Source organism: Anarrhichthys ocellatus, unplaced genomic scaffold (assembly GCF_004355925.1).
Source record: "Anarrhichthys ocellatus isolate YVR2014 unplaced genomic scaffold, GSC_Weel_1.0 scaffold63, whole genome shotgun sequence".
Classification (NCBI taxonomy): Eukaryota; Metazoa; Chordata; class Actinopteri; order Perciformes; family Anarhichadidae; genus Anarrhichthys; species Anarrhichthys ocellatus.
The window spans coordinates 2180935-2205559 of record NW_022280093.1 but is presented as its reverse complement, the minus strand read 5'-3'; the positions used below and the strand labels follow the sequence as shown (position 1 = coordinate 2205559).

Here is a 24625-nt window from a genome sequence, read left to right as displayed (position 1 = left end):
GACACATTGTTCAATTTTCAGCTTTCAGTTTCAATCCAAAATACTGTAACTGGTCTTCATTGGCATCATTTTGAATTGTACTTGTGTGTGATTAGATGTTGCTTTATTTTGGTCAGTGAGGAGCTGAAGCTGGGCTTTGAGAAGGATGCTGCCTTCCCGGGGATGAAGTCTGTGGCCCTGGGGAGTAAGGATCACAACATTCGTGCTCAGCTTCCAGCTGCAGGCTTGTCAGTGGAGAAGCAGGTGGACTGTCTGCTTGACCAAGCCATGGATCCAAATGTGCTTGGCAGAGTTTATGTGGGCTGGGAAGCATGGTTCTGATTCTTTGGTATGTGAAATATTTCTGAAATAATCATTCACAATAATTGGGAAACAAATCTTATCAAAGGTGAGCAGCCGTGGGTCGGGAAATGTGAAGAAAGGGAAGATACATTTGAGAAGATGTATTTTTTAGTGGTCTTAAGAAGTTCCCTGTAATGTCAAATGTTTCCTCTTTTGTAGCTGTGACGGATCATTTTCATATATCGTGTTATGGCAGAGTTTATAGGGCAGGATCAGCATGTTATCTCATACTTGACTTAAAATCAAGAAATCTTAAATCTGGCTTACCATCATTTATTAATGTCTTGTAACTTCAGTTTGAAATAAAAATGTTGAAGATGCTTGAGAGGCTGATTTACAAATAGCTTGAACACTTTGGTCATCTATTTGCAACTGACAAATATTGCCACCTTGCACAAATCCATTGTTTTATATGGTGTGAATTGAAATATCAGTTGGCTCATAGCCAAATAAAGGAAAGGGGGGGTTGCATTTAAAGATAACTTTTTATAATCAGAATTAAAAATGAAATGATAATTGAAATATGTCATTTGTCCACTATGATGCAGAGATCCTCCACCAATCCCCTACCTTTTCCAGTCTGAAACACTGCCCCTGTGCTTCTGAGCAGAGAACATCGGCTGTGGTCAGCTTGGATTCATGTCCACTGGATTCCATAGTGCCAAATGAATGCAGGAGTTTTGCATATTGAACCCCTGTTGTGAAAATACTGTAATGCATTATACATATGTAGTTTTTGTGTACATGGCCGACTTAAACAAGCCGCCTCATCAACCAATGATTATTTTCATTAACAATTTATTATATTTAGCTGAAGCATAGATCACATTCGGGCTTTGAGCCATTTGAGATTGTTGTGCTTATCATGGCACTATCTTGTAATATTACCCAATTGCATATGAAAAGTGCTGAGTTGTTACTTGACTTAAAAATCACAAATATCACTTTTAAGCCACACTAGCAGCTCAAGGTATGGTAGTGTCAGTCCATCACTTTGGCCAATAGACTAAAATATCTCAACAGCTAATGATTGGATTGCCATGAAAATGTAATTGAAAATGAAAAATTCTCAACTGGTGGGTCGCGGACCCGTTTTCAATGGGTCGCGGACCTTCGCCTGAAAAAAAAAAAAATCCTATGCTTTTATTTTGAAGGCGATTTTTTTTTTTATGCAGCGGCGTTATTCACACTTATTAACAGTATTTGGCGTTAATGCCTTGTAATACTAATATACACATATTTCACAGTATAGAAGAACACCCACAAAGTTTGTTTTCATGTGCTAATTGAGCATGGTGAAACGCAAGTATGACACAGACTACATGAGATATGGATTTTCTTACATTGAGGACAAAAGAGGGCAAAAACCTCTGTTTTGTGGAGCGAGGTTCTGGCACAAGAAAGCATGAAGCCGTTTTACTCGTTTACGTGAAACATGTGTGGGACGGGGACTTACAGGAACAATTTCTCTGCACAAGAGAGCGCCCTATATACTACGACTGCAGAGGACATTTTCAGCTCAGGTTCAAACTGCACCATCTTTTCATTAAATCAATTTGAGAAGTTGAAAATTGGGGTCGCGGCTTGTCATTAAGGGGTGATGGTGCGTCCCGTAGCCAGACCAGTTGAGAACCACTGTGCTAGACTATGGTATGCATGATGTGTGCCCACCTCTGTAAACTGATAGCTTAATTGGGAAAGCTATTGTGTATGGAGATTCATAGAATGCCTGTCACATCCCACCTTGTTGCATGCAGGTGCCCAGACCAACCAGTGGGAGCCACTACTATCTTAGAAACAATAATGGGCCTTTTATCTGTGAGATAAGCATCTCTGGTGTGATTTGATCAAAGCTGAGGCAGATTGGGACGCAATCTGTACGGCGGTATTAACACTGGCATCGGTGTTTGTGCCTTTGAATTCATAGTACTTTCCATTGAGTACATTGCCTTTATACATAAGTTTATTCAAATACAAAAACTAGGCTTTGACATCTTTTTCATGACATCTTAATCTATCAGCCAGTACGTCTCCAAGGTTTTGTGTTATAGATGCTGGTCTAGCTGTCAAGAATTGGTGCAGGACTAAAGTGCTGTCGACAATACTGGCTGTAGAATGTGAAATAATTATTTTTGAGTGCCTCGTTTTCTGTGTTAGTACTTTTAGGATAACTACGCACAAGCTCTGTGTATTTGATCCAGCCTTTCTCTATGTTGTTCACTGTAATTCGGTAGGCACCAGCTGCCCAGGCATCCCACTTCATTTCTGCACTAAAGTCGTCAAGCTTAAAATTAAGAACTTTAAATTCAGAGTTCGCAGCTTCCAGTCCCTCTGTTTCTGGCGCTAGCAGTAGCAGGCCTTTGATCGCTCCAGCAAGGTATGGCCCAGCACCTGGTACGCGGACAATATTTTCAGCAACTGCCCCTGCAATCCCCCTACGATGTTTCTTTGACCAGGAATAAAAGTCTATAAATGTATCCTTGATTCGATGTTCATGCGTTTCTTGCTTCAGTTGTCCCTCCTTAGGAGAAGTCCCCATCGAAGTGCCTGGCGGAGCGCTTAAGACAGCAAGGCAGGAGGACATAAACAGCAGGAGCAGCAGGCCTGGAGTCATGACATGACTGACGACACACAAAATATCACAATCCCTTTACTCACTTTACTCACAGTAGAGCGGTTTACCAAAAACATCAAGATGAAGAAAGGCTGATTTGTTACCACAGTATGTGGTGGATACTTGTGTTATGTGTTGTGTAATCATGTGCTGGATGTTACAACGTTGGTAGAGCTAAACCATAAATGGGATTATGTTCATTTGGTATCTTATTGCACCATAATCCTATATAGATGGAAATGTACGGTAATGGAGGGTGGGAATCTGGGAACAATTGCACTGCTCACTGATAGTTTTGTTCATTCATTGTCTTTCTCCAACCCCCTCAAAAAAGTTGCCCATAGTTACATTAGTCATTTAGCAGACGCTCTTATCCAAAGCGACTTACAATAAGTGTATTCAACATAGGTATTCAAGAGAACTACTAGTCACCAGAAGTCATAAGTGCATCTCCTTTTTTAAACAAGCATCTAAGCATAAACCAGAGCAACAGTGCAGAAACAAACTAATACAAATACAATAAGTGCAACAAACTAATATGAATACAATAAGTGCAACAAACTAATATGAATACAATAAGTGCTAAGTGGAAGGCTAGGCTAGTTGTCGGACCACAGTCATATTGAGACAAAAACTAATTTGCATTCCAAATACGCTGTATTTTATGACTAGTAGCCTCACTTGCAGACATCACACCCTTTACCAACATCTTAACAGTATAAATTAAATATATCAACTGAGACAGCAGACCTGGAAGCAGGCTTGGAGAGCTGATCTGCCCGTGGAATGGATGTTCAGGAGGCTGATGGGTTGGTGCTGCGTCCGGCCCTTGAAATGGTCTGAGAGTAGAGTTTGGTTGGTTAGTCAGCAGCTGAATTGAGTCTTGGAGAATGTTTCATATCTGTAGGCTTTATAAAAAGCTGACTCGGCTCACCTACTTGATTGTCGATTTTTCATCCATATTTGGCCTCACAGAGTTGGAGGGGTGGCGTTACCTTGTAAGGTGGAGACTAAAGACCCGAGAGCATCCTGGTTGGTTGGTTACAATAAGGGGGCAAGATTAAACTGTCCGGGTTAGAATCTAATAAACACCTACTTTATTAGCTACAGGACATCAAATCATGTTGGGGTTAACGATAGAAGACATTCCCTCACTAAATGTGTATGTGTGAGTGCAAGCATGTAAGAGATAGTTGTGAGGAAAATGTGTGTAGGTTCTCCCTTGATAGAGTCCCAAAGTATCTATCAGCAGATACAACTACATAAACTGCATTGAAATTGATGGAACGTATCAGTCGCCATCAGTTATAGTTTTCTGCGTAATAATAATTGTAATGAATGAGCATCACAAATATGTAGCATTTGTTTTTCCACATTTTTTTAAGAGATATAGCCTTGATTATAAAGTATTAAATGTTACTACTTGATGCATGTCCTCATAGATGATATTCAAATATCTAATCACTGTAGGCCAACTGGAACAAATACTGGCTTTTTAGAAATCGTTATTATAAATATATATTGAGCCATGAAGAGCAGAACTGCAGTTCCCTTTGAACTGTGAGATGTTAACCTGCCTGATGTAAGGCAGGAAACAGAGACCACAAGGTCTCACTAAAGCAGAACTGATGAAACACTTACTGGTTCCCAAAATGCTTCAGATTGGATCTGCAATTTGTTACAAAAACCCAGCAAACCTCTACTGAGGACTTTTGCAATTTGCTGACTGATTTTGTAATATTTCTAGGGTAATTTGTAATGCAACTATATTAAATCAATTACTCTATAGAGTACACATATACACCTTATAACTAAACTAGTGGGGCAGCAACTAACTGTACTAACCAAGTAATCTGTCAATTATTAGCTGAAGGAGTTGTCAGTCTTGTTTTGTCCAACTAAGAGTCCAAAACCCAAAGCTACACAATTTATTAAAACATTAAGACATAGAAAAGCAGCACCGTGTAATATTTGAGCTGGACCAATCACGTTTGTTATTTTTGCTTTAAGTCTTCAACATTTCATCATTTATCAAAAATAGTTGCTAATTAACAGTGGTTTGTCCGATAATCAACCATTGCAGCTCTAAAACCTCATAACATCATTAGAATACCCGCCAAAGACGTCTGTACACCAAGTCCCCTAAGACTTTAAAATCATCTTCATCACTTATCTGTACGTCTTCCGACATTGAAACGGCCTTTGTTAGCTGGTTTTGTGTAGTTTCTGATTGTATTTACGCATTACATTATACAGAAAGTATTATGTAGGATAATTACACTATCACCCTTATCAACGAATCATTGCCATCACCTATTGTAGAATGTTGCTGAAGTACAGACCTCTTGTGACATTGTTGTGCAACGAATTAAATGTGAAAACTTGAACTTATTCCGGATTTCACATGAACAGCCCTGAACTGCTACTTGACTAAAAAAAAAAAACACAAACACCAGTTAATCCATTTTTAATACAATCAAAAATAAGGAAACAAAAGTTAATTGAATGACAGCGGTCCATAACTCAAGTTTCCAATAGTGCCATCAAACCCAGTGTCAGTCATTTTCACAGATGCTAATTGTTATTGTGGGTTAACAGGCATCATGAAGATGGAATAGCCACTGCTTGATGAAGGTGAATTCATGGGCCCGGGTCAGTTATTGTAGTGTTCACAGTTTATATCTCAGAGGTATCCATGTAAAGGTACCGACAAAAGAATTCCTTTGGCACTCTTTTCTATTTGTGGTCATTTCAATGTGAATAATACTTCATTGCTTTTCATTATCACTCACTTGCTTAGTAGTTCTTTCCCATGGTCTCTTTGGATCGCCATGTCTACTGCATAGGACATTAATCACCGTATAATAACAATGTTGAGCAACGCATGAATTCCCCATAAAAAATGTGGACACTGGGACAATATGGAGAAAGACCTGAGCACACGGCTTATTAACGCGATTCTTTTTGGTCACTGTGTATGTAGTGTGACTCGTGACCAAATGTTATCTGAATTCATGGATTTATTAACCCAAATAGAAACCAAGGATGTACAGAATGTTAAACAAAAAAATAGACATTTGAACATAAGCTTTGTTTCTTAATAACAATAATTTCAACATTAGTAACAACTTTATTTAAAAAAAAACAAAAAAAAAACATTCAATTTTCATTTGCATAAAAAATATATCACGTAAAATATGTAACAACCCGCTGCAAAAAGTGTGAGGGGAAGAAATCAACAGGTGTTGGCCAACAGATCAGTCCTGGGCTGTAGAAAGGCTGTTGTTGCTGAGGCACCTTCATATATCAGCCACACCAACAGACTGAAAATAACTATTCTGCATATTTTGCATTATGTTAAATACTGCATAAATAAATCAACTCTGATTTAAGGCGACAGAGAAAATGTTTGGTACCAATAGAAACCAATATTTCATTTAGGCAGATCATTTTCAATGTTAGCTTACGTGCCTCTCAGGGCATGTTTAACATAACTACCCCCCCATGTTCATGTTGAGATGTTTGTATTCTCAAGACAAAAAGACTAAATGAAAATGTTGAGCCAAAGTGAAATATTATATATTTTAAGGTCCATGGGTTAAGGTGCAGAAAAGCGAGCATTTAATAGTTTCTAGCATTAGAGCACACGTACAATACATACAATGAGAACAAAGGAGAAGTACCAAAGCGTGTAGTGCATTCACTCTCTTTTATACGTTTATATTTAATGACCTTAACTGCAATTAATAAGGCTGAAATCCACCAAAGTGCATGATGCATAATTTGTATTTTGTGTCAGGATGTCATCATTGGTTATTTCCATGTACGTTTTAGACAAAGGATATCATTTTATATATAATTATATAATTTTGTTAGGACCCAGTCAGTCTTTTTCTGCAATAGATAATCTCTAAAAAGTATTTTTTTTTTTTTTTAGCAGATGTTTAACTTCAAAGCAATTAGCAATATAGTTGAACACAACTTTAAATTTAAAAAGTATTAATAAGACCTTGCATGAGGAGAGTTCATAAATGGGACATGTTGTTGCACACGAGAGATCACAATCATTTGATTTGACTCGTTCAGTAAAGTAGAATATCACAGCGATAATACAGATGCGATTTCTGAGCCCAGTTGGTTTAAATGCAACACTTTATCTCCTAAAACTAGACAGGAAGCCAACACTACCTGAGATCAGATAGCTGCACAGACAGCCACTCAAAGAACAAGTATTTCTTAGTACCTGTCAGCAGAGGGCAGGTCTTGAATTCATTCAACAGGAGTAATTAAATCGACTGTTTCGGATGATGTTTAGAAATGCACTTGTCCCTGACCTCGTAAAAACAGTGCATACTTCCATTTGTCACTGACTGCATAACTATAGAATTGCAAGCTTTTTTTTGGCGGTTACCAAATTCAGCCAAATGTCCAATTGCGTATCACCTACAAAATGTTTTTGAATATATACCATCGTACATCCTCTGCGCTCTTTTAGAAATCCTGGAAACAGCTTGTGATTCACGTTGTGATATTCCACTTTGAGGACAGAATGGTACAACGGCCTCATTAAGCAAATCTCTTGTCACACATCAGTGTCTTCTTTTACATTTGTTAGCTAACATTAGGATTGATGTGATGACATGTCCACTAGTAGGCTGTGGGCCAACGTAGCCGACATGGAAATGTCTCCATGAAAGTGCCGAATGGTTTCATTCAGTTAGTAAATAGCAGTCACAGACTTGAAGTCTTTCCCCGCAATATAGTAACAAGGACATAAATTCATATTCTACAAAAATTAACTCTTTGTGGCTTGGTGCGCATAGCATATATACTGAAGGCAAGAACGTAGTGTCGTATACTGTTAGTTATATCTTGGGCCTCCACCCATTTATGAACTGCATGAGTTTCTTTACCTGCAGTTTGCTTAGCTTGAAGTCCTCGGACAGAATGTCCTCGGTGAGCTGCAGGAGTAAATTCCCATCGATCCTCTCTGACACAAAAAGAGAAACGATGTCCTCTGGCAGGCCAATGAACCTCAGAGATTTGGACACCTCCTCGATAGAAAGGCCAGCCAGACTGGACGGGGGCTGCCACTGTGCAGCGGGGGGGGAGGATGGACAGATGGGAGTTAATGAGTCTTTTGTGGCCTGCTCATGTTGAGCAAGTGAGCAACTGGAGGTTTCCTGCTCACTGTCACAGACGGAATCCGACAGTAAATCTGCGCTCGTCTGTGCGGCATTCGACTTTGGTGTTCTTGGCGGTAAGCTTGGACAGGAGAGGCTCTGCTTGGTGTTAGATTCTTCTATTGGCTTGTCTCTGTACATTTCCGAGTTGAAACTTGAAGATTTGGTGCAGAACTGATTCAGAGAAGCTTTCTGCGACCTGAAGTCCTTCCTGCTGCGTGCGTGCTCTCGGCCGTCAAAGTCAACCAGGCTGGTTGTACAGGTTTTTGGGGTGCTTGGGGATCTCTTTCTGGGGTAACTGTAGTAACTTTGACAGCTGGCTGGTAGAAATTCCTCCATGCTGTGCGATTGTCCTCCACTGAAATTATTGGGCCATGACAACCTGGAGGACATCCCGTCTGAAGGCAGGCTACTGCTGGGCATCGTAGCGTTAGGCTCAGTGCTGTGGGATTTAACCCAGGTACAGGGGTAGCACACTCGGCTTGGCTCATGTGGGTCAGCCGCCTCTTGCTCGGATGCTCCGCTACTGATGGAAAAGTATAAAATTAATTTGTGGTATAAGAGCAACCCTTTAAGTAGACCTCATCATACATTTAAAAACTTGTCATTTTATATCTGATACCGACTGGGGTAAATAAAATGTGGGTTAAGGAGAACTTTTTATGGAACAGCTAAATATACAAAATCATTAAAAAGATCTAGATGGATTTCAGGGGCAAGTTGAAGAAAAGAAATAAAAAATATCACAACATTGTTCTCTACAACTATGAAATGTCCTGGTTTATTCTTTCTATATTTAATGTGGGTGTAATTGGTGTCAGATGTTTCTTACATGTTGTGGAGGCCAGAAGAATAATAGGAGAGGGTAGGACTTGGAGACCGAGTGTCTTGCTGCCGTGGTTTAGTCGGGATGGGCACAGACGCCATCTGTTTCAAACTTCGTGGAGGAATTGGCGGGGCATTCAAAAGACGGCATTCTTCCTTCACCTAGAAAGGAAATGAACTTTGAAACTGAAGGCAAATTCAACACATTCATTTTTTTTTCTGTAGAACTGAAGGTGTCAGACACTGCTTTAAATTATAATCCTTACAATATCATGAAATCAAACCCCATGTTTTACTATTCATGGTCTGCAATTGATCTGCAATTGCCATTCATGTATTTACATTGAGTAATTCTCTCTGTATAGGAGTGTTTATTGGTGGTGGCAGAGTCCGCCATTCCCACTGCTGCATTCAGATTGCCTTCCTAAGCACGAGGCATTTAAAGGGAAACAATCTATCCGTGACATCCAGTGCAATCTTATCTCGTTCTCAACAGCCTCACAGTTCGTCAGTCCCTCTTTAAAACTGTCTCAGTCAGCGCTGCATTAAGTTACAAACTGAACATCCTACTGCTTCACATTAGAAAAGCTTTCAACCGGCAAAACACAGGGTCACTTTTATTGTGAAGAAGCCACAGGAAACGCAATGTATTTGTTACCACAGTCAATGCTACACGGCAACCTGGCATACATGGCAACCTTCTATCAGAAATCATGAAATCATTATTCAATTTTGAATGACTTTTCTGAAAACAATGCGAGTTTGTTGCACTGTAATCTAATACACCAGCTGTCTCGGTTCCATTTCTGACAAAGAAGCCACTGTTAAACTGCACTTGCTGTTACCACAGTAACCCGGGGAATCACAGAATCAACTTGAAGTACGATAGATTATACTCACAGCTTCAGACTTGGGTGGAACTGGTGGTGGAGTAAGAGACGCATCTAAACTGGGTGTTGCACCGACAGCACAAGTCACTGGGTATGACAGCGCTGCTGTTGTACCACAGCCATTGTTGATGCCTCGAGTTCCCTCGCTTACAGAAGGTTTTGGGATCTGACCTCTCAGCTGATCCAACCACAGCTCCTCATAGGGAATGTCCGACTTGTTGAGGGGTGGCTGTTGGCTTGTGCTGTCCATCAGTTCGGGGAAAAGGTGTTCATTTTCTCCCGAGTCTGAAGGGATGCTGTCAGAGGGAAGAAGAGCCCAGTCTCCACATAGTGTCATGCAGCCCTGCAAATTGACCTCACTGTTGCCGTGCAAGTTGTTGCTGTACACACACACAGATAGTCGGTGGAAGGACTGGGTGAGCTCCTCCCGGGCGTAAGTTAAAGAGCTGGGAATCTGCATGTGGTTGTGACAACCGTTGGAGCTGCTGCTGCCTCCGCTGCTTCCACTGCAATTGCCGTTCCCACTGCTTTTCTTCGGGCTCTTCCCATCGTCGTTCCAGTCGGTCCGCACATCCCGGACGGCGCGAGAATAGTCGTCTATGTCGAACTGCTCCTGGCAGAAGGAGAACCAGCGATGCACCATAGGTTCTAGCCACAACTCTCCTTGCAGCAGTTCTTCTGGAATAATACATCTAGGCATGGCCATATGAAAGGGAAAATGGATGGGGATAATTTTGTTGCTTCGCAGGACGCAGCACACGACCACCGTCTTCGTCTGAATGTTGACCAGCTTGTAGCGATGACCCTCCCGGATGTGGTGGAGGTCATGCTGGTTGCGGGGTGGACTGCTGGGTACTGTGACATTGACGGGGAGACGGGTTTTCTCCACGATGTTCCGGATGATGTGCTCGCCGTCCTGCATCTGAAGCTCCAGCGGACTGCAGGTGCTGAACCTGCCTTTGCACTGGAAAGGCAGGCTGATGCTCTCATTGGTGCGATGGTTCATGCAGATCAAGCAGGGCATCTTGCTTCGACCGATCTTGCTGATGGAGTTTAGCTTCCCGATCTTCTTCAAAATTGTGTTGAACCTTGATTTTTCTTTGGAGGTCTTGGAGTATAGGATCTCAGCCTGGCCCATTAATGTCAGTTCATCACCGGTGCATAGTGTTATGTTATAAACTTCAGTATCTTCATTACATTCCCCTGAAGCCATCTGTGAAAAGACAACATAGGGTCTAAGTACTTAAGAATCTAAGGAGAGCATTTTTTAAGTAAAATCCCCGTCAGTAAACATTAGGTTGGCACATTAACAATTGCTTTCTGTATAGATTCTGTCACTGATTTACACAAGGAACTTGTTCTAAAAATAATGATTTTGTTTCCCTTGATATTACTTATTAGTGTGGTTGAAAGACTGTCGTATCAAGAAACATCAAAGTAGAAATTGACCACAACAAAGACTATGTAATAAACCATTATAAATATTAATGGTGTCCTAACTTAAATCTACTTTGTGGAGCTGAATTTACGGGAAAAACAGTATATCTAGTCTTTAATGGAAATCTTAGTTTATCAAATGCGTCTGATGTCAGAGTTTGAACATATAACATGGTATAAATAGTCCAAAAATATACAAATTGGACTTAACACTACAGAATCCAGAAGCAATCATAATAATCCCGATAACACATTTGACGTACCTTAACATTGAAAGTGATTTCTTCCATGACGTATACCCTCTCAGGGAATGCTTTGGCCACCTCCTCCACGCTGTTGAAGTACTGCACAGGCTCCTTGACATCTCTGTCCTGCTCCAGTAGCTTAAACTGACCTGAAGCAGGAAAAGATGTCTCAATGCAACTGACGGGTTCGAGCATAGATTGTGCTTATCGGGGCAAGTATGTTTTGGGGAAACAGCTTCACATTGTTCCTATGATAATACACCAAAACTCCTCTCACAATGTCTCATGTATTTTCTAGGGCTGCAGCACAGAGGTCAAAGATTTGAATCATCATTAGAGGAGCCCCCGATTCAAACACCATGTTGTCAGTGTAAGAAAGCACCTGCCTTTTTTTTTTCCTCGCTTTGATATATACAAAGAAACATCGTCAAAAGACAATGTCAAGAGCATTGAGCGTCCATGCAGCTGGAGCTCACCTTCATAGTGTACTGGGATCTCTATTTTGGGCCCAATGACATAGTGTCCCTCCTCCAGACTGTGAGCAGTAATAGTCGTCCACTGACGGCAGGAATGAATCAAGAGGTAGTCATTGTCTCTGAGGCCTTCAACCAACTGGCCTGGAGGAATGAAAACAAGCAGACCATAGATTTTACCTTTCAAAGAAATATTGTAATACCGCACGGTACAGTAGACAAAATATGAAATTGTACATCATTAAATCTAACATCTGATGTACTCACTGCACAATCAAAATCTCAACTCTTAAAATATAACTGTCATTTAACATGTTCCATTATTACACCTGCAAAATTTAAAATGAACAGTAAAATGTTGTTAAAATATAAAGTATGATAACTCAGACACTGACTGTCTAGGTTTTCTTTGGAGTTGTGATATATCTAGTCACTGTGTTTCAGCACTTATTGTATAAATTGACCTGATTAGTGTGGGTCACAGCAGCAAAATCACTTTTTTAGCATCCATGGTTGACAATTGTTTTAATGATTATGCCAAACAATAAAGTCAGTATCCTGAGAAATGCCTTGATTACTCTTTTCTTTTTTTAAACCGCTTGGGAGCCTCGCAGGCTGCTCCACTCAGGCAAATGCTCTGGATTACTGAGCACACTCAAATCCCTATCCTCCACGGACAACGACAAATGCCTTAATCCATACCTCTCTAAAAAAGCAAGCACTCCCATTTAAAAAACACAACACACCACCACTGTTGTGCATGGGACACTGCGCAGAATGTGACAGAAAGTGGGAAGATAAAGATGAAATAATTGTTAATGGTCTCATAATGGCTTCATTTTCATAGTACATAACACAATAGACATGTTTATGTTATTACACAACTGTTGGGCAAAACTGATGTAGAGGTAAATTCCCTGACCCCACATTACAGCCATCTGTAGTGTTGTTCTACGTTGACCTTCATGTAAGTTTACTGTATCATCTCGTATTGTTTTGCCTAAATGAGTCTTTCATTGTACCCAGGAGACACTGCACATGTGCCTTTACAGTAGAATTATTTGCACATATTTTCAAGCAGTCACCGAGTTGCACAATTAACAGTCTTCTGTTCCCTTAACTCGAAATACTATTAAAACAGTAGTTGGTTTTATTCTAATTTACTGCCTTTACTGACATGGCCAGAGAAAGAAGGCAGTGAGGCAACACTGACTAACTTAGCAAACATAATTATTTGGTGAGATTTCCGCGACAGATACAAGGGTTCAAATACAGTGACGCAACCTCAATCGTTAACAAATGTTAACCTTTTACGTTAACGTGACACTTTTGTTGAGAATTAATACGATACGGTGACAAAATCAGCCTCTAAAAAAGTTGGTTCCATTTAGCTTTAACGCACGCTAGTTTACCTTAGCTGCTAACTAGCAACTTAGCAGCTAGCAAAAGAAAACTTAGTAGTGACAGCAAGTTACTAACCGTTATCCAGCTTGGCAATTTGAGGCAACCTATAAGCACTGACAAGTTGATCTAATGGTATAGACGTCGTGCTCCATGTAACATCTTTTACATTGTTGTACAACATTGTTCCAAGGTCCATTTTGCTAGCTTACATTAGCCAACTGTGGAGCTAGCTAGCAATGTGTAAACACGGTCACAAAGGGCTACACAAAGCTAACCCACTGAAGAGTATATCAACTCGCCATCTACAGCTTAATGTTTGGCACGTTTCTTATAAATCGTCGCATATTTCCCTTTGCATTGGCCTACGTATCATTAAGGTCCGTTGTCTCATTATGTTGCAGAGACATGTGTGTTTAGCTCGCAACGACTGCATCAGGGCAACTGGTCTAAAGTTAACCTGATGAATAACGGAAATACGTTTTTATTCTTTTAAAATAAAAGCATCATTTACATTGGGACACACAAAAGAGGGAACACGGGCAACAACACAAAACACGTCTCATCCTTTCTCAGTGAAATTGTTTAATTGCTTTCACGAGCAATGTATTTTTAAGTTCTTTACCGGAAGTTCGAGTTTTGTACTGCCACAGTTGACACCCACGTTTATAACAACAATAAAAGAAGGCAAAACGAAGACAACCTAATCCAAAAATAAAACTCCACCTAGGGCTCCAGATTTAGGGCTTTTAAATCATAATGAAGGAAAACAGTTCACCAATTTCCAATTGCGTATCTTTGTCTGTGTATTAATAATGACACTCCTAAATATATGTCAAAGTTATGACAAGTTAAATGCCAGACAACAACCATTGGCCCTTCAAACCTGGTAGTGGTGCAGATGCAAATGTACTAACATTTCCTCACACTTCCTGAACTAGCTGGTACAAATCAGAAGAGCTTCCTGAATTTGCTCTACAGCTCAGTGTACTCCAAACCAGCCACTATGTCTTATGTGGAGACTTTGCGCCAGTGGGACAAGGCTGTAACTTGCGTTGACAGACAGGATTTGACAGAGGCGCTCAGGATTTTCCTGGCTATCCAGGAGCCAAACTCCAAAATTTATTTTGACATTGGCTGTCTCCATCTTCTTAACCAAGACCTGGATGCTGCTGAAAAGGTATGTCTGAGGTGTTGTTGGTAAAGTGCGAGCCTTATTTTGCAACATACTCATCAAATAGTTCAATCTAGTTTAGATGTCGCTGATAAAGCTGAGATGAAATGCTTTGATATATTTTCATTCTGAAAGCACGAGTCACTGAGAAAGAAGAAGTAGGGTTTACCATTTCTCTTTTCTTCTTGAGGAAGTTACTGTGTTTTCTTTTGTTTCTCAGGCATTTGATTGCAGCATAGGCAAGGATGAACATTTGGCTGTTGCCTTCTTTCAAAGAGGAACGACGTTTTACAGAAAGAAGAGGCAAGTCACACCAGTCATCTACAATACAATGGCCACGTTCATTATTCATTTATAACATTGTAATTTAAAGAATACTAAACACAGTATGCTTTGAAGATCATGAAATTTGATTCCTAGTCACTACTCTATTTTTTAAAATATCTTTTTGTGGTTTATTACATGCAAAGTTTATTAACTGGATTGTGTTTATATTCAAAGGTATGAGGAGAGTTTAGCTGATTTCCAGCAAGCCTTCAAAGCACTAAGAAGCAACCAACTGATAGATTACAAAGCACTTGGCCTCAGATACAAATTATATGCATGTGAGGTAAGTATTAAAAAGCATCCAATCATTTTGATATGTTCTTGTAAAGCCATTATTATGTACATTTACATATTAGACTATTCTTCTCTATTCGATCTACTGTCAAACAGTTGAGAAACATACAGTGCATTCATTTTCTAATCTGCCCTGATGGCTAATTTGATGTTAAAAAAAACAATGGTTCAAAAATAGTTTGTCTGCTTTTATTTGACACTGTTGTCATTCTTTCAAAGTACAGTTTGACACACTTTCACAATGAGTGGATTTCAAATGTTTCAAATTAAAACAGTGACAAGCATCTAATACAATATCAATGTTTCCTGCCACAGGTTCTCCTCAATATGGCTCTGTCTGAGGCCCAGCTGGGTAACTGGGAAAAAGCCCACGACAACCTTGTGAAGGCTCTCAACTACAAGACAGATGCCAAGCTCAATATCATCGACAGAGCTCTGGACTCCGCCCTGGTCAGTTAACATACAATAACTATTAATTATGAAAAGAAAATAACAGTCCTCACCCATTACAAAATCTTGGGATTTGAGCTACCAGAATATTTTGTTTAGTTAGTCAATATCTCTATATGTGATCATATTCATGACAAAGAATTCAGCTGTCAGAGTGGTTCAGATTAAAACAAACCCAGATTTATCAACTTTCTGGGTGAGATGGCAACTCTTCAGAAAAGCCAGTGAACAATTACTAATAAAGGCCCTATATCATCCAGTGTATTTGCAAATACATGTTCATTAACATCAGTCAATGATGAGACATGGAGAGTGCTATTAGTTTAGATTGGTGTAGCTCAAAGTGATACTCTGTTGAATCAGAATTTTCTGACATGTCAGAAATACTTCACGAATATTATAATCTCCATTGCAATGCGTTTTCACCAACAGAAGCAGAAACTTTTCAAGCCAGTCGAGTTCCCATCAAAAGTGCTATTTAAACCGAATAAGCACTATGTTGCTGAGCTGGAGAAGAAGGACTACCTGGGCAAAGCAAAGGTAACAGTTGGTACTACATTATTCACATTCAATGTGATATCTGCTCCATTAAACTTCACCTGAGTGCAGCTCATCTAATTCACTTAAATGTCAATCACTTAAAACAAAAAATATTTTCCATACATAACCTACATTTTTTCTCTGCTATCTTCAGGTTGTTGCCTCGGTCGTTCCTCAGGATGCCTTCTCTGGATTTGCTCCCTTACAGCCACAGGTGACATTTGGGCTCTTCTTTGGCCATAAAAAGCAAACAAAGACATTCAAATCTTATGCCATAGAAATTGGTTACTATAAGCTTATGTTACAGAGCTTCAAGCTCTACTGATTGGATGCTGTGTTTTTGTTTACATCTGACAGGTTGAAGATGGTCCAACTCGTCCAAAAGAACCTGAGGTGTTGAGGTACAACAGCCCACTTTGAAGCCGTAGAAACCCGATGCTCTCCAAGCACACGTTATATTTAAAATAAGTTCATTCATTTTAATTATTTAAAGATATAATTTGTTTACAGTTGTTCTATTTCAGCCTCATTGCAGGAAAAAGGGATTGCAAATGACCTTATTACTTGGGGAGATTTTTGTGATAGATAGCGGAATCACTATGTAGAACTGTATTGTTGTACCGTCAACACTCAAGACTAGTGTGCCAGCAGAGCTCTTGATGCCATGTGGATGTCTGCTGTCCTCACAGGGCTTTAGAAGGAGAACCCCACACTGTCCTGTTCAAGTTTGTTCCTGAGACCAGTGATGAGTTGGCTGTAGTGCCGGGCAATATTGTGTTTGTACTGCAGAAGGGTGCCGACAACTGGGCATCTGTGATCTTCAACGAAAGAGTAAGGCCACTACAGAATCTGTACATCTGCAACCACTATGCTAGTGTGTCCCTCAATAGCTCTGGTTGGCTTTTTTGTTTTTATGAAATATGCACATAAAACCATTATTCATGTCACTTTCAATTCAGAGTATTCATCATTATCATGTCAATTACAGAGGGGACTTGTTCCTTCCAATTACCTGGAACGGTTGGAGATGTCCTTGGCTTCCAAACAGAATGAGGTGAGACATTTTTAAGAGGATCGTTTCTTGTTTTGTAGATTGCTTATTGATTTTAAAAGCGATGCCGTCTCTAGTAGTCAAACGGTTTGCTCTGAGACTTTAACATGTTTGTTAAATACATCATCAGTAGTCTTGTTTTACTTGCCTATGCATACTCTGCAGTTTACTATAGTGGCAACTGGTGCAAATGTGGTGTTTGTTCCAAGTTTTTCTAGAACGCAATTACATCTTTATTTATTTTCGGCTTTGAATGGTATTATTTGGATGGTATCAATCAGGGACAGGGAACATCTCAGCCTCCAAGTCGAGAACCACCCACCATACCTGAGAGGAAACCAGGTAAACCTATCTGACACATGGATTTAGCAAACTTTAATAACTACAGGCACCATTCTCTGATTGGTGCTGAATATCATTCCCTTTGACCAACTCATTCTCTGTATTTAAGGTCTGACTCGTGGTCAAAGCAGTGAAGACACACAAAAGGTACGCCGAGTCAAATCCTTGATTTGTCCAGACCTCATGAGTAGGATACACCTGTAAACCAAACAATGGGGCAACAAGGGAAGAATTAAAGTGTTTTAGGGGGGGTATTTTCTGTTGATTTAATACCATCAATGTGCCCTTTCATTATTTGCCAGGATGAACAGTCTACCGACAACTTGTGTATTGTCAAAGTCTGTTTCACATTCAACTTTGCTGTCTCAGTACCACCTGGGTCTCCCTACGCAGTACTGATTGAGAAAATCAGCAACAAACTGAATCTCCCATCTACTACAATCACTTTGAGGTAAGGTGCACATTTAAAAAGATCTTCCAGTTTAATTGAAAAATTGTATTACTGATAGAGTACAAAATTACATTCTTTTTTTTTTTTTGCGATTTAGTTTAACCTCCGAGTTAACGGAACAAAGTGTAATCACCCCCAGCACAGATATGGAAAGTGTGTGGCGTCGTGCCAGAGGTCTGCGCATCACCTTGTGGTGTTACGCCAAAGAGGTAAGTAGTGGTCCATTGTTGTGCATCAGGTTGTGGGCTACTATTCCTGTATTCACTAAGTGAAAGTTAGATCATGTATCATGAAGCCAGTGCAAAACAAGATTTTATTTTTCCGCTTCAGTTATTATGAAATTGAACAGCAAATGATTATCTACAGTGGGTACGGAAAGTATTCAGACCCCTTTAAATTTTTCACTCTTTGTTTCATTGCAGCCATTTGCTAAAATCAAAAAAGTTCATTTTATTTCTCATTAATGTACACTCAGCACCCCATCTTGACAGAAAAAAACAGAAATGTAGAAATTTTTGCAAATTTATTAAAAAAGAAAAACTGAAATATCACATGGTCATAAGTATTCAGACCCTTTGCTCAGTATTGAGTAGAAGCACCCTTTTGAGCTAGTACAGCCATGAGTCTTCTTGGGAATGATGCAACAACCTTTTCACACCTGGATTTGGGGATCCTCTGCCATTCTTCCTTGCAGATCCTCTCCAGTTCCGTCAGGTTGGATGGTGAACGTTGGTGGACAGCCATTTTCAGGTCTCTCCAGAGATGCTCAATTGGGTTTAGGTCAGGGCTCTGGCTGGGCCAGTCAAGAATGGTCACAGAGTTGTTCCGAAGCCACTCCTTTGTTATTTTAGCTGTGTGCTTCGGGTCATTGTCTTGTTGGAAGGTGAACCTTCGGCCCAGTCTGAGGTCCAGAGCACTCTGGAAGAGGTTTTCTTCCAGGATATCTCTGTACTTGGCCGCATTCATCTTTCCGTCAATTGCAACCAGTCGTCCTGTCCCTGCAGCTGAAAAACACCCCCATAGCATGATGCTGCCACCACCATGCTTCACTGTTGGGATTGTATTGGGCAGGTGATGAGCAGTGCCTGGTTTTCTCCATACATACCACTTAGAATTAACGCCAAAAAGTTCAATCTTGGTCTCATCAGACCAGAGCATCTTATTTCTCATAGTCTGTGCGGGCTATGCGGGCTTTCATATGTCTTGCACTGAGGAGAGGCTTCCGTCGGGCCACTCTGCCATAAAGCCCAGACTGGTGGAGGGCTGCAGTGATAGTTGACTTTGTGGAACTTTCTCCCATCTCCCTACTGCATCTCTGGAGCTCAGCCACAGTGATCTTTGGGTTCTTCTTTACCTCTCTCACCAAGGCTCTTCTTCCACGATTGCTCAGTTTGGCTGGACGGCCAGGTCTAGGAAGAGTTCTGGTCGTCCCAAACTTCTTCCATTTAAGGATTATGGAGGCCACTGTGCTCTAGGAACCTTGAGTGCTGCAGAAATTCTTTTGTAACCTTGGCCAGATCTGTGCCTTGCCACAATTCTGTCTCTGAGCTCCTTGGGCAGTTCCTTCGACCTCATGATTCTCATTTGCTCTGACATGCACTGTGAGCTGTAAGGTCTTATATAGACAGGTGTGTGCCTTTCCTAATCAAGTCCAATCAGTTTATTTAAACACAGCTGGACTCCAATGAAGGAGTAGAACCATCTCAACGAGGATCAGAAGAAATGGACAGCATGTGAGTTAAATATGAGTGTCACAGCAAAGGGTCTGAATACTTATGACCATGTGATATTTCAGTTTTTCTTTTCTAATAAATTTGCAAAAATTTCTACATTTGTTTTTTTCTGTCAAGATGGGGTGCTGAGAAATAAAATGAACTTTTTTGATTTTAGCAAATCGCTGCAATGAAACAAAGAGTGAAAAATTTAAAGGGGCCTGAATACTTTCCGTACCCACTGTATATGCAATTTGTGTTTTCAGCAAACTGATGGAAATCCACAGAGCGAGGTTTCCTTGGTGGCACTTCATTCCTATGAGTCGCCAAACCCGGAGGATCTCAACTTTCATCAAGGCGATACAATCACATTACTCTCCAGAGGTGAGACTCCTATCTTTTTGGCCATATAGATCCCAAATATTTAAAAAAAATACCGTGATTTGTCTGAGAAATAGGATTTTAATCTATTTCTTTTTTTTTTTAATAGTTAACCAGGACTGGTTGGAAGGGCAATGTAATGGGAACACTGGTATATTTCCTGCATCCTTTGTGGAAGAAGTTCCTGTCAAGGGCCAGTCATTAATATAAATACATGCAAACGGATACTAGAGCTGGTAATACAGTGGCTAAATTAGTGGCTAAAGCTGAAAAGTGGTCAGGAACCCCCGACCAAAACCATTTCATAACCAACTACATTTGAATAATCGGGGTCCACATATTGTTCATTAATGCAACTTTTGAACACTTTCATTAAATTAAATCCCTTTTTCACAATGAATACATTTGGACAAGTGTGAAATGTTGCAATCATAGGTTTCATTCTGTGATTCAGAAAGTAATGAGATGAAAAATAGTGATATCTGATATTGGTTTTATGAAAACTTATTACTTACAGCTTTCAGCTTCCTAATTAAAAAAAACAATCCACATTTAATATCTGCAGGCATGATTAAATAATCTTAGAGTCCTCGTGTGCGTCACGGAGACGTTCCTTCCTCTTCATAGGCAATAGCTATTCCTCTCCTGCCCTCTACTGCCTTCACCACAGGTGTCTCTCCCAACTTCTCCTCTAAGCCACGCCAGCTTCGTTCTGCCAGAAAAGACGCTGAAAAGAGAAAGCAAAATGTGTTTGCTTGATTGAACAATCATTGTATGTGTGCAGAACTCTACAATAAACTCAAAGAGTGTCTTATGTGCAGCAGACTTTGTGACCGCCTCATACCAGCTGAGTTGGTGTTGGCTACAGTCAGCGTCTGGTTCCTGAGGACTACGGAGGAGCCGAATGAAGACACTGCAGGCTCACTGCTCAGCAGATTGTGGCTTCGCAGAGCTCCTGTGATTAAAGACACGTCCGTCTCATCGTCCTCCTCCTGGTGATCGGACAGAGGCACATGGCTCTGTCCACCTGGTGAAAGTTAGAGATAAAAAAAGAATGAATTAGATGGAGCTAAATATACTTCACTGGGCTACTGGTGATAAAATGTCTGGATAATAAAGATATAGAACTGTATTCATATTAGGGAGAGGAGGCCGACTCTTGTACGCAACATCCTCCCCCTAATATCTATAAGTGTTGGTACAAATCCTTTCACCATTAACAACAAACAAGCATAAATATTTTAAGATGGAGTAATCTACTTTAAAACATTTATTAATGGAATAATAATATTAACTGCAGTCACCAATACACATTTTAGATTAATGAATTCTTCCACATCTTTGGAAAACTTAAGCTAGCCATCTCTACTTTAATAAATAAAGCCTACATAAAAAAAACTGAACTTGAATTATAACAGGGAAAAGTTTACCTGACACATACACATATCTAACATTTAATCACAATAATGAGGCTCTTTATACTATTATTGAGATCCACATTATACGGTCCTTTAACATAAAGAAAGTTCAGAGGAGATGATTTAAAACAGATTGTGATCTAACCTGGCAGGAGATGTCGAAAGTCCGTGACGTATTCCTCTGACCACTCCCTCTTCTTGTTGCAGGCCACCTCCATCTCAAACGGCGTTACTACAGGTTTATAGAACTCACTGGAGTCCAGCAGTGAGTTCTCGGGACACGCAATTAAAACAAAAATGTCAATTTCAAGAAAGTTTGCTAGTTTGGGCACGTTCAGTTTCCCCATGGCGAACACATAGCTCTTCTTGCCAGCTCCTTTGATGGTCTCCTTCAACTGCTGGATGATGCTGAGGTAGTCGGCCACCCCGAGTGTGCCAACGAGGATGCCAACCACATGAGCATCTTTGGCCCTTTCTATAGCGTAATATCGCTTCATCAGAGCACGGTTGACACTCACTGACTCAGTCCTGCCCGTCATTTTTACGGGGTCAAAAGAAGTAAATGAGCAGCGATTCCACGTCATCATGAAGTTTCTCAGCGTTGCTCCCTCCTGGCCGACATAGAACATACTGTAATCCGTGATGCCTGAACCACCTTTCAAGGTGAACCGCCTTCCAAACTGATAAACAACCTGGCTGTTGTCTCGCTCTGACAGGCGGGTGTCGTCGTGTTGTCTTTTAATCTGGCAGTGACTGTAACACTGCTCCCCTTCGACAACTAGTTCTGAAACGACAATGTTTGGATACTCTGGCAACAGGAGCGTCATAAGTTCATCTGAAAAACACAAAAAAAACACGTAATCAGTCCCTGAGGGGAAATCATTAACAAACCTTTAGAAAGCTAAGATGTGGATCTGCAAGATTTCAATAGGTTCTACCTTAACTCAAGTTGTGGTTAATATGACTTAACTGGAATTAGTATTTTTGAGGACGCCAATAGTTATATTAACGAAAACTGTCAATTTGTCCGACTATTCATCTTCATCTAAAAGCTGTCCTATTTCCTTAAAGAATTACACATCATGATTTGAAAGATGACTGGTTAGATAAACATGAATAAATATAAATCATCCCTTTCATACATCACATAAGTATTTACTTATAGCATGAACATAGTTGACATCATAGAGGATGACGATGTGACTCTGGGTGTCAGGGTGGAGTTCTCTGAAGGCAGAGGTGCACTTCTCAAGATCCACCGGTCTTCGCTCAAAGACGTACATCAGCGGCAGCCTCTTAGACGGGCTGAGGCAGGAGCTGCCGTAGTGCACGATGCAGTCGGCTCCAACGTGTTCCGCAGCCACCTCGTCCACACAGCAGCTGCTCAAGAGAATCAACCACCTTTATCATAGCATTCAACTCATTTATACTCACAGTGTAGCAGCTAACACAGATATTTTTAAGTTCAACAAGCCACTGTAGTAAGGCCTATTATCATGCATGGTGATGATAAACAGATCAATAAAATAAAATCAATGAAACTGTCAAAAGCGTATTTTCCTTACTTAGTCAATCAGCTGTTCAAAATAGCATGCCTGTGCTGGATAAAAATATTGTAAAGCATAAAGTGTCTTTTCCAGATACACCAGTAAAGGTAAAACTGGCCACTGCTTTTTTTCCCACGTCACTTAGCATGAAGAATCAAAGCACTAACAATGACACAAGCATTGTGCAGGCAATGCATAATTAAACCAAGTAAGAATTTTCTCAGCTAAACCTGGTGAGTTACCTGCCATAGGATGTATCTCCCAAAATGAACGGCTTGGCGTTACTGTTTCTCTCAATCTCCACTGCTACTGCAACTGAATCCACCAGCAGCTCATCAGGGAACTGCAGCGCAACCTGTGCACATAAACCAGTTTAGACAAATAAACCTCTAAAACGTTTATCCGACATTCCTGCAACATTCATGCATCATATCTGTTTAAGTGAAAACCCTTATTATACAGCTTTTTAACAAGAATTGTGTTGTCCTTTCATGCATTTATATACAAATGAGGTTATTTATTTACATGCCTAAATGTAGAAAGTATGTCCTCACTTTTTCAAACTGATGCTCACTGATGAAGTCGCACGTCTCCTTAATCTGATACAACTCTTCAAGTTTCTCCAGAGGCGTATTTGTCTTCACTGTGACGTCTACCACACGCTGGATTACGGTTTCCGAGCTGCTGCTAAACGCGTCAGCCATTGTTGCATAGGAAACACGCAGCAGTGCCTGTAAAAAAACACAATAACCCATAACGCATCATGCATCATATCAGTTGGTGACAAAGCAGCCAAGCTGTTGAAAATATAACTAACATTTCCTAAATCCTTAATGGTTTACTGTGCCAGCGAAAGTACGTCTGAGTGAACTAGAGTCGAGTAAAGTTAACATTATATTTACGGTAACCCACTCAGATTACTGGCAATACTGTTACATTTAGGAATGGCTGAACGAAGCAAAACTGTAGCAAACCACTTAACCACTTAACCACGTTACCTGCCAGCTATGGCGTTACTTTGGTTCCGCCTGCTAGCTTAGCCGCTAGCTGGTCTGTCTTTAAAGTATGAGTCATTACAACAAACTATCATTCACAACTTACATTTACAACGCATTAATGTAAACTTACAATTGAATGTCATGTGGGTATTTGTTGACGGATGAGCGCGTCTTTGACATCTACACACGTGTCAGCAGTGGGGAACACATTTTTCATTACGCAGTTCCTCGAGGACAAGCATTTCCGGTTCACACGTTTTTCAAAATAAGAGCCACGGCACACTGGCAATGACATGCTTTGTCAGCTGTGTATTTTCCTGGCATTATCTACCTCAAGATAACTCATTTCTCCTCTACTCACCCCTGACATCATTAAAAAAAATATTACTATCACTGCTAAAACCTGCTCACCTTTCCAGATTACTGAGTTGCAGTACACACATATCACATGTTATGTTCGGCCACTGCAAGGATTATCAATATAACAATAATCAATTGAAACACAGAGAAGACGGTAAATCAACATGTGT

The 24625-nt window shown here is 40.3% G+C and overlaps 4 protein-coding genes across 4 annotated transcripts in view; 2 read left to right on the top strand and 2 right to left on the bottom strand.

Annotated features, from left to right (window-relative positions):
• prkdc (protein kinase, DNA-activated, catalytic subunit) overlaps positions 1-1409 on the top strand; it is a 30478-nt gene extending 29069 nt beyond the window's left edge. The window contains exon 86 of the mRNA XM_031872378.1: positions 117-1409. Coding sequence (XP_031728238.1) covers positions 117-321 — 205 coding nt within the window. The 3' untranslated portion in view covers positions 322-1409. The remainder of the gene's footprint in view (positions 1-116) is intronic.
• Positions 1410-3521: 2112 nt separating this feature from the next.
• garem (GRB2 associated, regulator of MAPK1) lies at positions 3522-13879 on the bottom strand. The gene is made up of 6 exons (XM_031872410.1): positions 13489-13879; positions 12013-12153; positions 11555-11685; positions 9865-11067; positions 8972-9126; positions 3522-8665 (listed from the first exon to the last, which is right to left on the bottom strand). Exons 1-6 carry the CDS (start codon positions 13607-13609, stop codon positions 7822-7824), a joined length of 2595 nt encoding a protein of 864 aa, XP_031728270.1. The 5' UTR covers positions 13610-13879; the 3' UTR covers positions 3522-7821.
• Positions 13880-14373: 494 nt separating this feature from the next.
• On the top strand, positions 14374-20946 carry ncf2 (neutrophil cytosolic factor 2). Its single transcript, XM_031872412.1, has 15 exons — positions 14374-14590; positions 14805-14887; positions 15086-15194; positions 15521-15655; positions 16088-16195; positions 16350-16409; positions 16553-16596; positions 16885-17026; positions 17184-17249; positions 17528-17588; positions 17698-17735; positions 17891-18039; positions 18137-18248; positions 20018-20135; positions 20242-20946. Exons 1-15 carry the CDS (start codon positions 14417-14419, stop codon positions 20340-20342), a joined length of 1500 nt encoding a protein of 499 aa, XP_031728272.1. The 5' UTR covers positions 14374-14416; the 3' UTR covers positions 20343-20946.
• dph2 (diphthamide biosynthesis 2) lies at positions 19953-24314 on the bottom strand. Its single transcript, XM_031872413.1, has 7 exons — positions 24226-24314; positions 23652-23828; positions 23340-23452; positions 22710-22930; positions 21696-22385; positions 20977-21159; positions 19953-20859 (listed from the first exon to the last, which is right to left on the bottom strand). Exons 2-7 carry the CDS (start codon positions 23799-23801, stop codon positions 20732-20734), a joined length of 1485 nt encoding a protein of 494 aa, XP_031728273.1. The 5' UTR covers positions 23802-23828; positions 24226-24314; the 3' UTR covers positions 19953-20731.
• Positions 24315-24625: the final 311 nt, after the last annotated feature.